This window comes from Bos javanicus, chromosome 13 (assembly GCF_032452875.1).
Source record: "Bos javanicus breed banteng chromosome 13, ARS-OSU_banteng_1.0, whole genome shotgun sequence".
Classification (NCBI taxonomy): domain Eukaryota; kingdom Metazoa; phylum Chordata; class Mammalia; order Artiodactyla; family Bovidae; genus Bos; species Bos javanicus.
Window position 1 is genome coordinate 73667321 of NC_083880.1, and position 13691 is coordinate 73681011.

Genomic DNA, 13691 nt, shown 5'->3' on the forward strand with positions numbered 1-13691 from the left:
TGCATCCAGGGGAAGATAGAGGATGACAGTCTTCGTTCAGAGAAAGCCTGGGCCCCCTTGGTTTTCCTCTCCCTAACGGCCCTGTGGCTCCTACCAACAGCGGGGGTGACCCGACCGGATGTGGGGTTGGAGGATGGACGTTCTGTGTCTGTCACATGTGAGCAGTGAGACAAAAAACCAATTCCCGGCCTCCTGGGTCACGGTTCACATTTCCAGCTGACATCGACCGACATCAGGCGCCGTGCACGTGTTTGATGGGCTGGTGGCGGTATTGCACCTTTTCCCCTTCGGGAGGTGGAATGAGGAACAGCCAGGAGACCTGGTTTAGAGCTCTTACCGTGCCACTTCCCAGGACCATCCCATCTCGGAGCCGCAGTGGTTTCCTCCTCTCCTAGCCTCACAGGGCCATTGTGAGGCACCCGGCAGCCAGGAAGCACACAACAAACGTTCCCCTTCTGTGACTTCATGAAGTGCCCCTCTCAGGAGGCCAGCTTGCAGAGTGGGGGCGGGGAACAGCCCACTGGCTTCTTTGTTCCGGGTTCTACACTGACGTCAGGGACCTGGGGACAGACTGAAATGACCCTGAAGTAGTGATTCACGTCCCCACCCCCAGTCCTTACCTTGTCGGAGAGACTCTTTCCTCCATCCTGTCCAGCCCCAGGAAGACAGGCAGAGCCAGTGGCATATGGGAGATTTTATTTGTAGACTTAGGAATTCTCCCGCCCTTCCCTCCCGGTCCATGATCGTGCCATCTCCCGCTCGCGCTCTCTGCACACCTCGGGCTCCCATCCAAGGTCACACCTGCGAACGGAGACCTCAGCATCAGTCGGCAGTTAAGACCACCCCCAGGGGGCGCTGCAGGCCAGGGAGAGGGCTCGGGGACCCGGGGCGCTGTGCCGCCCAGCCCATTGGAGATGCCGGCTTTGCTGATGGGGCAGCCTCGTTTCAGCTGGACCCCCAGGCCCCTCACCCTCTTCCTTTCTTGGAAACTCAGCAAAGGGGCTGAAGTATTTCTTTTGTTAAGGAACTTTTTGTTCAGAGTAAATCCTCTTTGTGGCTGGAGGTGGTGCTGGTGGTAGTTTAGTCCCTACGTGGTGTCTGACTCTTTACGACCTCATGGACCATAGCCCACCAGGCTCCTCTGTCTATGTGTGTTTCCCAGGCAAGAATACTGGAGTGGGTTGCCATTTCCTCCTCCAGGGGATCCTCCCGCCCAGGGATCGAACCCAGGTCTCCTGCATTGGCAGGGGATTCTTTACTGTCGAGCCACCAGGGAAGTCCAAGTCTTACTCAAGGCATGAGTAAATAAAATAGAGTGTAGATCGAAGAGGGGATGGGATTCAGCAGAGCCCTACTTGACCTCTCCCCTCTTCCCCTGACATTTGGAAATCCCAGGACTCATTTCCCAATGAGATTCTGAACCGCAGCAGTTTGGTCCCTCCTAGGCCTCTAGGCAATGGATGCCCTGCCTCAGGACCACGTTTCCCAGTGTCCTCATTCCCCAGAGCCCCTACTTGGGTCCTGAGAGGTCCACTGACCTGCTGCATGGCCTTGGTCAATGGCTTCTGCCTCTCTGGGCTTCCCTCTCTGGGCGGAAGGTCGGGCCTCCCAGCACCGCCAGCCATAGTCCCCAAGACTCTGGACCCTACGCCCCCTGGCTCTGGGCCCAGCTTGGAGCCCGCGTCTCACCCTGGCCTGGTGGCGGTGGTGTCACACCTTGTACAGATGGACCATCGGCGTCTCCAGGGACGCCGAGCAGAAGCGGGTGCAGCAGCGCTTGACCCAGCGCAAGGCGGAGGATCTGCACATCACCCGGGGCCCTGGGAGGTGGACTCGTGTGGGCAGCCCTTCAAACCAGACCCGCTGGTTCGCTCTTTCCGGCTGCTTCACATCCTTCATGGGAGTTCTGTCCTGGTGGGTCTTCCGGAAGACGACTCGGGGGTCCCCAGTGGGTGGCTCCTGTGCTTGGGCTCTGGGACTGGTGGTCAGGCCGTGACCCCTCGATGTCGTCGGGGCCTCAGGCTCCATCTGCTCCTCTTTCTGTGGCATAGCCTCCTGTGCCCTGGGCCTCGACTCCTCACACTCCTCAGGCTCCCCTGTGGGCTTTAATTTCTCGGAGTCCAGTTTCTGGTAGGAACACCCAGCCTCCTCCTGGAGCTCTTTGTTATTTTGTTCCACTTCATCCCAGACGTTATCGTGCCTGGCAGGGAGACGAACAGTGGTCAGCAGCATAGGACCGAGGCTCTGATCCTCCACTAGTCCCGAGACAGCTGCGCTGCCACTGGCCCAGGGGGCCAGTCAGGAAAGCCACAGAGAGCCCGGAAAGAAGCTTCTCAACCACTCAGAGACCTTGCGCCTGGGGGCAGGGGATGCGGTGACAAGCACTGGCAAAAGGGATGTGAGAGGCTAGAAAAGCTATGGCAATGGCTAGTAGTTAGGACACTAGAAACGTGTATTACCTGCATCGGCCACTAGGTTAGGGCTCTGTCTCTCTGGATTTCAGTTGACAGAGTGGACTGGTCCAGTTTTTTTTTTCTTTTTAATTGTTTTCTTGTTCCAAGACATCTTAGAAAGTAGCTCCAATGACCCCCCTCCGCCCCGATCCCACCTCACTTCTGAAGGGGCAGCATGGCTTCCTCTCAACAACACAGTTGGGGCTTGGGGCCAGTTAGGGCTGGCTGCTTTAAAAAGGGTTGGAAAACTCTGGGACTAGATGGTCCTGACCCTTTGGGCTCAGTGTTTCCTGATCTCCTGTATCGAGGAGGTCAACTTAGAGGGAGGGAACCAGAGGGGTGGAGTTTGCCAGAGGTGTTAGATTTTCCAAAAGGGTATCTGTCACAGACTGAAGTCCCCTGCAACGTGGCCACCCCGTCCTAGCTGAGCACGTGTGGGGAGGGAGAGGCCTCACGCTCAGGGTTAGACAACACTGAAGATAGTCATGGCTCCCGCTGGCCGGGGGCCACCAGGTGTCAGGCCCAGGACCCTCAGCACAGTCCTGCAAGGCCGAAGGCGGCTTGGAGAACACAGGCTTTGGGGAGACACTGCGGTTCAGGCTTGCTTCTGCCTCTTACTGTCTGTGTCATTTGGGGCAAGAAAGGTGTCCTGTCAGAGCCTTAGTTCCCTCATCTGAAAACTGAGATAATTCTGTCTACCTAATAGGGTTTTTATGGGGAAGATTAGGTGGGAAAATGCTCGGCAGGGTACCTGGCCCTTGAAGAGTGAAAGTGAAAGTCGCTCAGTCGTGTCCGACTCTTTGTGACCCCATGGTCTATTCAGTCCATGGAATTCTCCAGGCCAGAATACTGGAGTGAGTAGCCTTTCCCTTCTCCAGGGGATCTTCCCAACCCAGGGATTGAACCCAGGTCTCCTGCTTGCAGGCAGATTCTTTACCAACTGAGCTATCAGGGGAGCCCTTAGCAGGTGCCTTAAAAATGTCAGCTTTCTTAGCATCGCTGTCAAGTGGGAGAGAGCTTGGCCTCAGCAGGATGACTAGTCTGTGGGTGAATCTGTAGGTGGTGATGAATTGGGAGGGGTGGGAAGGGGGCCCGCTTGCTCAGAGCCCCACATGGTAGTTAGTCCCATGACTGGATGATTATGACCATGCTTATGACAACAGCTCTGATTTCAGCTGGGAACAGCTTCAAATCCTAGCTCCGCCACTTAGCAGTTCAGTTAATGGAACAAGTTACAGCATATCTTGAGCCCCAACTCTCCATCACTAAAATAGGGCTACTAAATGGCTCCCTTTCTCCCAGAGCCTTGTCAAAATGCGGGTTTCTAAACTCTTCAGCACAGCGCCTGTTCCTAGTAAAGACAGCTATTGGGCCCATGATGGGGGCCATGGGTGGGCCAAGCTCACCCAGAGGAGATCCCCAGGATCTTTGGAACCCTGAGCAGTGAATTCCAACACCTTCTGGCCAGGTTATACAGTTCTTGGATCCGAGGGTTTGAGCTTTTGAACAGCTTCAAGAGTGACAAGTGTTTTAATACCTGCCAGGGATGAAGAGACAGGAAAAAAAAAAAAAAAGGAAGCTTCAGCTTTCTTGGGATAGCCTCCCAACCCCCACCTGGAGTTTGGCTCAGCTCAGCTCATGGTGAGGCCGGTTGACTCCTTCCGGGTCACCCGTGACAGCCCCGAGCAGCACAGTGTGGGGGCTCAGGCTCTCTTTAGTGGGCACCCAAATGTGGCATCTCACCATTTTAAGTCGGTTCCGCACGATTACTTTGCTGACAGGCTGATGTATCTTGTCCTCTGGTTCCTTAGCTTGCATCTGACAGAGAGAGGGAAGGAGCAGGGTGGGGGGAAATGCTAACACAGGATGAGCCCCCTGAACGCCCGGTAATGCCTCTCCACTGGGCTTGGGTTGATAACCCTAGACTGTGATTTTTGTCACCTTGGTTTGGGGGTGGAAATGGGGAGTCTGTTCTAACTCTCTTGACCCCCCTTTACCTCTCTCCCTCCCCCTAGATGGAAAGACCCCCACCCTGGGCGTGGTTGGATGCTTTGTTGAGACCTCCACTAGATCCAGTCCTAAATCCAACCTTGGAAACCACCTTATTCTTGGGCCTCTTCTTTGTCGGTGGACGCACGCTGGAGCTGTGGCACATACTGGACAGATGGCGCAAGACTGGTACCTGGCCCTGCCTGCGCCCTGTCCGCCCCCACACTCAGGCTGGGCATCAGGATGCTTGTGCTGGTGCTCCCAGGGAGGGGGGCTGTGACATCACTGAAATGTGTGACAGTGGCAGGTCTCCAAGGAGTGTGCGTGTGGCAGGGGTGGAGGGTGAGAAGGTGACTCCTGCTGTGCAGGTGCCTAGGAGGCGCCAGGCAGAGACTACACTGTCACTATTTCCCTGCAAGGTAGGAAGAGTCCCCCACACACATTTTTTAATGAAAAAACCAGGGTTCAAATAAATAATTTACTCAAGGCCAACATAGCTGGAGAATGGTAGAGCTGGAAACATAAGGTCTGACAATCAGCCCATGAAACCTGGTTCCCAACTGTGCTCATCTGTTCATTCGCGTCATACATGTTTGTTTGTGTGCGTCTGCTGTGTGTCTGGTGTGTTCTAAGTGCTGGAATAAAAAAAAAAAATTCTGCCATCAAGGAACTTACATTCTAGTGGAGAAGAGACAGTATGTGTTCTTGTAAAGATTCAGTAATGGGCTGTCTGAAACCAAGTATGTATATGTGTGTGTGAATGTGTGTTTATCATGAATTTTACTGAAAGAAATCTAAAATAATAAAATTCTACAAATACTCTGTTGTGAATCCCGTAGGGCCGGTTTGCTCTTGCAGTATACTTTTCTCAAATTTTGCCTAACTCTTGCATCCATAGTCAACCTATGGTTGTAATTGATGAACAGGTGTCATTCCAACATGAATGTTGATGTTTTCATTCATATTAAAGAGTAAGAAGAAAGTGAAAAAGTGGAGGAACAAAGATGTTGGAATTCATTTCTCAGTGATCTGATCGACTTACTTACTGTCACTGTTTTCAAATACTGGGAGTATATTTGTTCAGCATTTTTTGGGTGTGTGTGGCTATTTACAATGTATAGGCGTACCTCAGAGATATGGAGGGTTCAATTCCAGACCACTGCAATAAAGTGAATTACCAGAGTCTTTTGGTTTCCCAGTGTATATAAAAGTTACACTATACTGTAGTCTATTAAATGTGCAATAATAGCATTATGTCTAAAAAATGTGCATACCTTAATTTAAAAATACTTAATTCATAAAAAACCCTTATCATCATCTGAGCCTTCAGTGAGTTGTAAGAGTAACATCAAAGATCGCAAGTCATCATAACAAGTAGGGTAGTGAAAAGGTTTGGAATATTGCAAAAATTACCAAAATGAGACACAGAGACATGAAGTGAGCAAATGCCGTTGGAAAAATGGCGCTGACAGACTTGCTGAACACAGGGTTTCCACAAACCTTCAGTTTGTAAAAACCTCACTCTCTGTGAAGTGCAGTAAAGTGAAATAACATGAGATCTGTCTGTAACAGCTATAGACAGGACACATTTACATTATTAACATTTCCTCCATGTGCTTTGGCCACCTGATGTACAAAGTCAACTCATTGGAAATGACCCTGATGCTGGGAAAAGATTGAAGGCAGGAGGAGAAGGAGGTGACAGAGGAAGAGATGGTTGGGTGGCATCACCAACTCAGTGGACATGAGTTTGAGCAAACTCAGGGAGATAGCGAAGGACAGGGAAGCCTGGCGTGCTGCAGTCCATGGGGTCGCAAAGAGTCGGACATGACTTAGTGACTGAATGCCACCAATGAACATTTCCTTGATGGTGTTGTTAAGGCTAGACCAGAGGTTGGCAATTTCTTCTTTAAGAAGCAGGATAGTGAATACGTTAAATTTTGCAGGCCATGTAGTTGCAAGTGCTCAACTGCTCTTGGAATGTGAAAGCAGCCACAGATAAGGAAAAGAGTGGGCCTGACTGTGTTGCAGTAAAATTTATTTACAACAGTAGTGGGCCGGATTTGGTCCAGGACCATCTCCTGGCCTAGACAATCAGCAGGACAATAAACCAAAGCCTGACTTGTCACATTTCCTTATTTCTGTGGTGTAAACACTTCAGCCTGCCAGCATGACGTCACTGAATGCAGATTTGAACAGAAAGGCAGTCACCTCTGTTATATATTACATATTTCTACCGTATTTCTACAGTTGTAAAGATTCCCAAGATCATAGATAGTAGCAAAAGGTAGTAAGAAATTAGGAAGTGTTGAGTTTGAGCACTTTCCACCTTTGTTTTTAATATCATTAACTCAGTGAAGTTGGTATGGTTTAAGTTTTAATGATCATGTTGCATAACGACCAGCCAGTTGAGTTCCTAAAAATGTCATATGCCTCTGTTAACAGCCTGCTCCTGTTAACGTTAGATGGAAAGAAGTGTGTGGAGAGAAGTAAACAAGGTGGACGGGAAATGGAGAACAAAGGTGGAAAGTTTGCTGTATTAAAAGGGATGGGGCTTCGCTGGTGGCTCAGTGGTGAAGCATCTGCCAGCCAATGCAGGCGACATGGGTTCGATCCCTGACCTGGGAAGATCCCACGTGCCTCAGAGTATTTAAGCCCATGCAGCGCAACTACTTTGCCTGTGCTCTAGAGCCTGTGAGCCACAACTACTGAAGCCTGCGTGCCCTGGAGCCCATGCTTCCCAAGAGAAGCCACTGCAATGAGAAGCTTGCGCACCGCAAGTAGAAAACTCACCGCCACTAGAGAAATGCCGGTGCAGCAACGAAGACCCAACGCAACGGAAAGGATGAACACTGCTGTATTTGAAATGGATGACCAACAGTGCTGCACAGCCCAGGGAACTCTGCTCAGTGTTCCGTGGCAGCCTGGATGGGAGGAAGTTCGGAGGAGAATGGGTACATGTGTATGTATGGCTGAGTCCCTTCGCTGTCCACCTGAAACTATCACAGCATTGTTAATCGTCTATACTGCAATATAAAATAAAAAGCCTTTTAAAGAAGAATGGAATAGGACCCTTTCACTGACAAGATGAGATGTGAGGAGAGACCCGGAGGAGGTGAGGGAAGTGGGGAGAGGTAGTGGCAGAAGGTGAGGACAGAGAAAGTCCTGGTGAGGGGCTGGGCCAGATCGTGGGAGATTGGAACAACTCAGGCTGCTCTGAGTAATCTGCCCACCTGGCTGTGTCTGAATAATCGGAAAAGCTTGTGACGTACAGCTTCTCCCTCACCACCCACTTAGTCGGCCAGTTTGATACCCAGCAAGTGTGGGAACCAAATCCACACCACACCCAGATGGAGGGGTGTGCATTCATGTGGGGTGCTCACCTCTGCCTTTTAGGGGAGGTGGATCAAGACCAGACTACTGCACAGCTTCTTGGTTTTTTTTTTTTGGTTGTCAAATAATCTTTTATTTTTCTTTTTCTTTGCAGTTCTTAACTAGCTGGGCACTCCACAGCACCACTGTTGATGCCATCTATGATGTCATGAGGGTGGCGGCCATCAACATTGCAGCCCACAGGCTGGGTGATCTCTTTAATGGTTCCAGAGAGTTCTCTAGCTAGAGACTGATGCTGCATCTGCTGGGCAGTGCTGACGATCTCATCAAAAGTGATGGTTCCACTGTGCTTAATGTTTTGCTGCTTCTTTCTGTCTCTTGGTGGTTCCTTGAGGGCTTTGATGATCAGGACAGAAGCAGAAGGTACCACCTTAATCTGGGCCTGTCTGTTCTGAATGGTCAGTTTCACTGTAATACTCGGACCCTTCCAATCACCAGTTGCCTTGGTGATGACATCACCGTTTTTGGAGACAGACCCAGGGAGCCAATCTTGGGGGCCAGGGCAGACACGGCACTGACTTTCCCACTGGTGCACCAGTGCAAAAGGTACATGACTGATCTCGTTGAGGTCAAACGTTGGCGGCATGGTGAAGGCAGCTGGTGAACCCGGATTTGGGACGATTGAAGAAAGTTGCGCCTTTGCCTCCTCTGAGCTGAAAGCTGCACAGCTTCTTATATGTCCATGCCCTTTCTCATTAGGGCGGAGATGAGTGGGTGGTAAAAACAAAAAAGGATGCTGTGGGCCAGAAAAGACACAAGGAGGTGACTTTGGAGAGAAGGCAAGGCGAACACCCCACCTCTCCCTCTGCCTCAGTCCTCTCCCGGCTCCTCCGCCTGCTCGGGCTTCCCTCTCCCTGTCAGCATGATCTCAGCTCTTCCTGGACTCTGCTGGGCTCTGCTGGGCTGCATCAGGATCATCTGCACCTGCCACCTCGGCACAACAGCTGGGGCCCTGCTGTGCACTGTCCTCTGAGCCCGGGGTGTGGTCCCTCCAGAACACGGGCTCCTCAAGGGTAGGGATTTGGGGCTGTTCTCTATTGCTAACCCCCCAGAGCCTTAGAAGAGTGCCTGGCTGACAAGAGGTACCCACTAAGTATTTTGTGAAAAAATGAAAATAAACAGCGTTCTCTATGATAAGGGTGATGGTGAGCAGACTGCTGGAACCCTAAGGAGCAGCGTGGGGAGGGCAGGGAAGTCTTCGTAGAGATGGTGACAGATAACAAAGGAAGAATAGGGTTGCCAGGCAAAAGGCTGTGGGGCTCCTGGATTTTCAAATTACAGGTGTGGGAGAGAACTATGAAGTGGGGTATGTACTGGAATAGAAGGTAGGAACCCAGAGTGACGGTGGCCAAACCCGGGGGAGTGAGCCAGACAGGCTCCATCACAGGCTGAGAGGCTTGGAGCTGGTCCTGAGGGTCAGGGCCTTGGGAGTGTTCCCAGGCGACGGGGCTTGAGTGGGCCCTGGCGGCTAGCCCGGCCGCCTCCGCATTCTGTTCCAGCCGGTTCTTTTCACACCGTCACTCCCTTTCCTCCCTTCAGAAGCTTGGATGCATCCCCAGGGGGGCAGGAGTTTTTCTCTGTGACCAGACGTTGTACCCCAACAATGGCTCCTAAAGCAGCAACCCCCTATTCAGTCTTGTTCATCTCTTCCATTAGCACAGTAAAAACCATTTATGGGCAGAGCGATACCCAAGGACATGCAGCTGGTCAGCCTTCTGGATCACATCCAAGGCACTTGAGTGAGAAACCACCACTCTCTTTTTTCTCTTAGTTGTGGTAAAATACACATAACATTGACCATTGATCATTTTAAGTGGGCAGTTCAGTAGTGTCCCGTACTTCACATTATTATGCAACATCACCACCATCCGTCTCCCAAACTCTTTTCATCCTCCCAAATGGAAACTCAATACCCGTTAAACGATAGGTCCCCATTCCCCAGCCCCCTCAACCCCAGCAACCACCATTCTACTTTCTGTCTCTGTGAATTTGACTGCTCCAGGTACCTCATGTGAATGGAATCACACACTCTGTGTCTTGCTGTGATGGTTTATTGCATTCAGCACAATGTCCTCAAGGTTCAGCTTGTGCCAGAATTCCCTTCCTTTAGGGCTGGATACTGTCCTCTTGTAAGTATCGACCGTATTTTATCTGCTCATCCATTGGTGGGCACTTGGGTTGCGTCCACCTTTTCGGCTTCCGTGAATAATGCTGCTATGAACGAGTATAAACTCACAAGTAGAATTGATGGACCATATGGTAATTCTAATTTTAATTTCTTGAGGCCCCACCATACCGTTTTCTATCGTGGCTGCGCTATTTTACATTCCCACCGACATTTCAGTCTCACCACATCCTCACCCACAGTTGTTATTTTTCATTCTTCCTTCCTTTTCTTCCTCCCTCCCTCCCTCCCTCTCTTTCCTTCTCTCCTCCTTTCTTTCTACAATAGCCGTACCAGTGGTTGTGGATCTCCTCTCTTTTGTGGTGGTTTTGTTTCACAATGTGTGTGAGTCACTCAGTTGTATCCGACTCTTTGCGACCTCACGGACTGTAACCTGCCAGGCTCCTCTGTCCATGGAATCCTCCAGGCAAGAATACTGGAGTGGGTAGCCATTCCCTTCTCCAGGGAATCTTCCCCACCCAGATCTCCTGCATTGCAGGCAGATTCTTTACTGTCTGAGACACCAGGGAAGTACCTATATATGGTGAAATGCACCCTTTTTAATGTGCAGTTCTATGGTAAGTGCATGTTATTGTACAAACACCACAGTCAACGTGTAGAATGGTTTCATAACCTCCCTAAGTTCTCTCGTGTAATCTATTTGTAGTTAACTCCTTGTCCCACCCACAACCCTGGAAGCAGCGGATGTATTTTCAGTCCCTATAGCTTTACCTTTTCCAGAACATTATATAAACGGAGTCCTATAGCTTATAGACTTTTGAATAGAATTCATTCACTTAACACAATGCATTTGCGATTGACACATGTTGGGTATATCAGTGCACTATCACAGCCAGGAAATTGATGTAAATGCAGTAGACAGACCTAACCCAGGCTTGCTCAGCTCTTCCTGCACTCATTTGTGTTTGTGTGTTCCATCACCGTGATCATCTCTCTTGTGTTATCTGCCCCTCTCCCCACAGTCCCATCCCTAATCCCTAGAAAATCACAGATCATTCTCCACTTCTGCAGTTTTATTGTTTCAAGAATGTTATGTGAGTAAGGACCCCACAGTATGTAACCTTTCGAGATGGACTTTTTTTCATTCAGGATAATGCTGTGGAGATCCATCCAAGTTGTTGCAGGTGTAACAGTTCCTTTTATAAATTAAAAATCATTACAGATTCACAGAAAATTCCAAAAAAATGTAATAGAGGTCCTGTATCTCGTTCTCTCAGTCCCCGCCCCCGAAGGGTAACATCTTGCATAACTATATTCCAATGTCAGAACCACTTGTAGATCCATGTAACCACGATCAAGATACAGAAGTGTTCCATCATCCCAGGCTCGCGAATGCTATTTATAGCCATGCCCACACCCTCTTTCCTCTGACCCCTAACCCCTGGCAACCCATCTCCATTTATATATTTTTGTTATTTCAACAGTGTTATACTGTATAAATGGAATCATACAATATGTACCATTTCAAACCTGGTGCTTCCCCCCACTCACTCAAAAGAATGCTTTGATACCCATCCAGTTGTTGTGGGTATCAATAATTTGTTCCTTTTTGGCTGAGTATTATTCCATGGTATTGATGTGCCGTGATTTGTTTAACCATTCACCCACTGAAGAACATTTGGGTTGTTTCTCATGTAGGGCTATTACAAATAAGGCTGGCAGGAGCACTCATGTACAGGTTTTACAGGGACATAATTTAATGTCTCTGTAATAAATGTCAAGGAGGATGATTGCTAGATCATATGGTAAGTACGTGTTTAGTTTTTCTAAGGAACCGCCAATCTATTTTCCAGAGGGACTGTATCATTTTACATTCCCATCAGCAAGGTTTGAAGGGTCTAGCTTCTCTGCATCCTGACCTGCTTCTAGTATGGTCACTAACTTTTAATTAGCTGGCATAAAATGGATGCACGGTGCTTTTAACTTACATTTCCCTACTGGCTATTGATGAGGAGCATACTTTAATGTGTTTATTTGCCATCTCTGTATGCTCTGTGGTGAAATGTATGTTCACATCTGCTCATTTTCAACTGGATTGTTTGTTTTTTCACTGTTGAGTTTTGAGCATTCTTATACAGACTAGATGAGTCCCTTTGTAAGATGTGTGATTTGCAGATATTTTCTTCCCACATCTGTTTACCTTAAAAAAAAAAAACAAAAACCTTTTTTCCCCTTGTGATGAGAACTCTTAAGATTGATCTGCTTTCTTGTATTTATTTGACTGTGCTGGCTCTCCATTGAGGCACAGGGGGTCTTTTATTGGCCGCATGCAGGGTAAAGTGGAAGGCAGAAAATGTGCTTAATGAGCTGGGATCTGGCTAAAGATATTTCCAAATCATGTGTTAAAGGTGCAACTCGGTGTCTTCTTGCTGTTTAAACACACGAGGTGGTAGGGAAATGGCAGCAGTTCTCAAGTGAGCACATGATGTTGCCTCCTGGAGAGACCTTTGCCAATGTCTGGAGACATTTCTGGTTGTCAGACCTGGAGAGGTTGCCACTGGGATCTAGTTAGTAGGGGCTGGGGAGGCTGCTGAATGTTCTGTAATGGAAAAACCCCTCTCAACACCACCTCCTCCCTCCTGGGACTTCCCTAGTGGTACAAGGGACAAGACTGCACCACCAATGCAGGGGACATGAGTTCCATCCCTGGTCTGGGAAGATTCTGCATGAAGCAACTAAGCCCATGGACCACAACTACTGAGCCCGAGTTCTAGAGCCAGGGAGCCGCAGCTACTGAGCCAGTGTGCTGCAGCTACCGAAGCCCACACGTCTAGAGTTCATGCTCCAAAACAAGAGAAGCCATGGCAAGGAGAAGCTCGTGCACTGTAACTAGAGAGTATCCCCTACTCACTGCAATTAGAGAAAGCCTGCATGAAGCAATGAAGACCCCATGCAACCAATAAATAAATAAAAAGAATTATCCTGCTTGAGATGTCAATAGTGCTGAGGTTGAGAAATCCTGAGCTAAAAGGGAGAACTGTTAAATATGAAGGAGCCAGGACTTTGTGGTTGAAAATTCTCAGCCCCTCTACCTGGCAAATGATAGTAAAGTTAAAGAGTGGTTTCCCAGCAAAGCTCAAATCTAGAGCAGCACCAGAAAAACATGGTCCAAAGGAAAGTGAGAATGTAACTATCAAATCTTTTGTGTGCATCTCAGGAAGATTTCAGACAATGCAGCAGAATAGTCTTCAGTCAGATAAAAGACCTCAAAAGAAATGATGGGTGTGCCTCACAGATCCTCTGAATCAAGCAAGAGGAATCCCAGAAAGCTCAAGGGTGTTGACTGTTAGCCAGTTCAGCAGAAGCTTAAGAGAAAGGCTTCAGTTCAGTTCAGTTCAGTCGATCAGTCGTGTCTGACTCTTTGCGACCCCATGAATTGCACGCCAGGCCTCCCTGTCCATCACCAACTCCCGGGAGTTCACTCAAACTCATGTCCATCCAGTCGGTGATGCCATCTCATCCTCTGTTGTCCCCTTCTCCTCCTGCCCCCAATCCCTCCCAGAATCAGGGTCAGTGAGTCAACTTTTCGCATGAGGTGGCCAAAGTACTGGAGTTTCAGCTTTAGCATCATTCTTTCTGAAGAACACCCAGGGCTGATCTCCTTCAGAATGGACTGGTTGGATTTCCTTGCAGTCCAAGGGACTCTCAAGAGTCTTCTCCAACACCACAGT

General features: G+C 49.1%; 2 protein-coding genes across 8 annotated transcripts in view; one reads left to right on the forward strand and one right to left on the reverse strand.

Moving 5' to 3' along the window:
* SYS1 (SYS1 golgi trafficking protein) overlaps positions 1–13691 on the forward strand; it is a 32053-nt gene that overhangs the window by 8955 nt on the left and 9407 nt on the right. The window contains exon 4 of one of the 5 annotated variants that reach the window (XM_061437726.1): positions 6888–7503. The exons of 1 other annotated variant lie outside the window; for it this stretch is intronic. In XM_061437726.1, coding sequence (XP_061293710.1) covers positions 6888–7062 — 175 coding nt within the window. In that variant the 3' untranslated portion in view covers positions 7063–7503. Of the gene's footprint in view, positions 1–4468; positions 5625–6887; positions 7504–7929; positions 8973–13691 lie in introns of those variants that run through there. 3 more of the 5 variants (XM_061437727.1, XM_061437730.1, XM_061437729.1) reach the window with 3 other exon arrangements.
* TP53TG5 (TP53 target 5) lies at positions 677–4638 on the reverse strand. 3 transcript variants are annotated; one of them, XM_061437724.1, is made up of 5 exons: positions 4555–4638; positions 4197–4271; positions 3860–3990; positions 1717–2200; positions 677–801 (listed from the first exon to the last, which is right to left on the reverse strand). In XM_061437724.1, the coding sequence occupies exons 1-5, from the start codon at positions 4606–4608 to the stop codon at positions 796–798; spliced, it is 750 nt and encodes a 249-aa protein (XP_061293708.1). In that variant the 5' UTR covers positions 4609–4638; the 3' UTR covers positions 677–795. The 3 variants fall into 3 exon arrangements, with proteins under 3 accessions (XP_061293708.1, XP_061293705.1, XP_061293706.1); XM_061437721.1 differs by having other exon boundaries at positions 4543–4626; XM_061437722.1 differs by having other exon boundaries at positions 1690–2200; positions 4543–4626.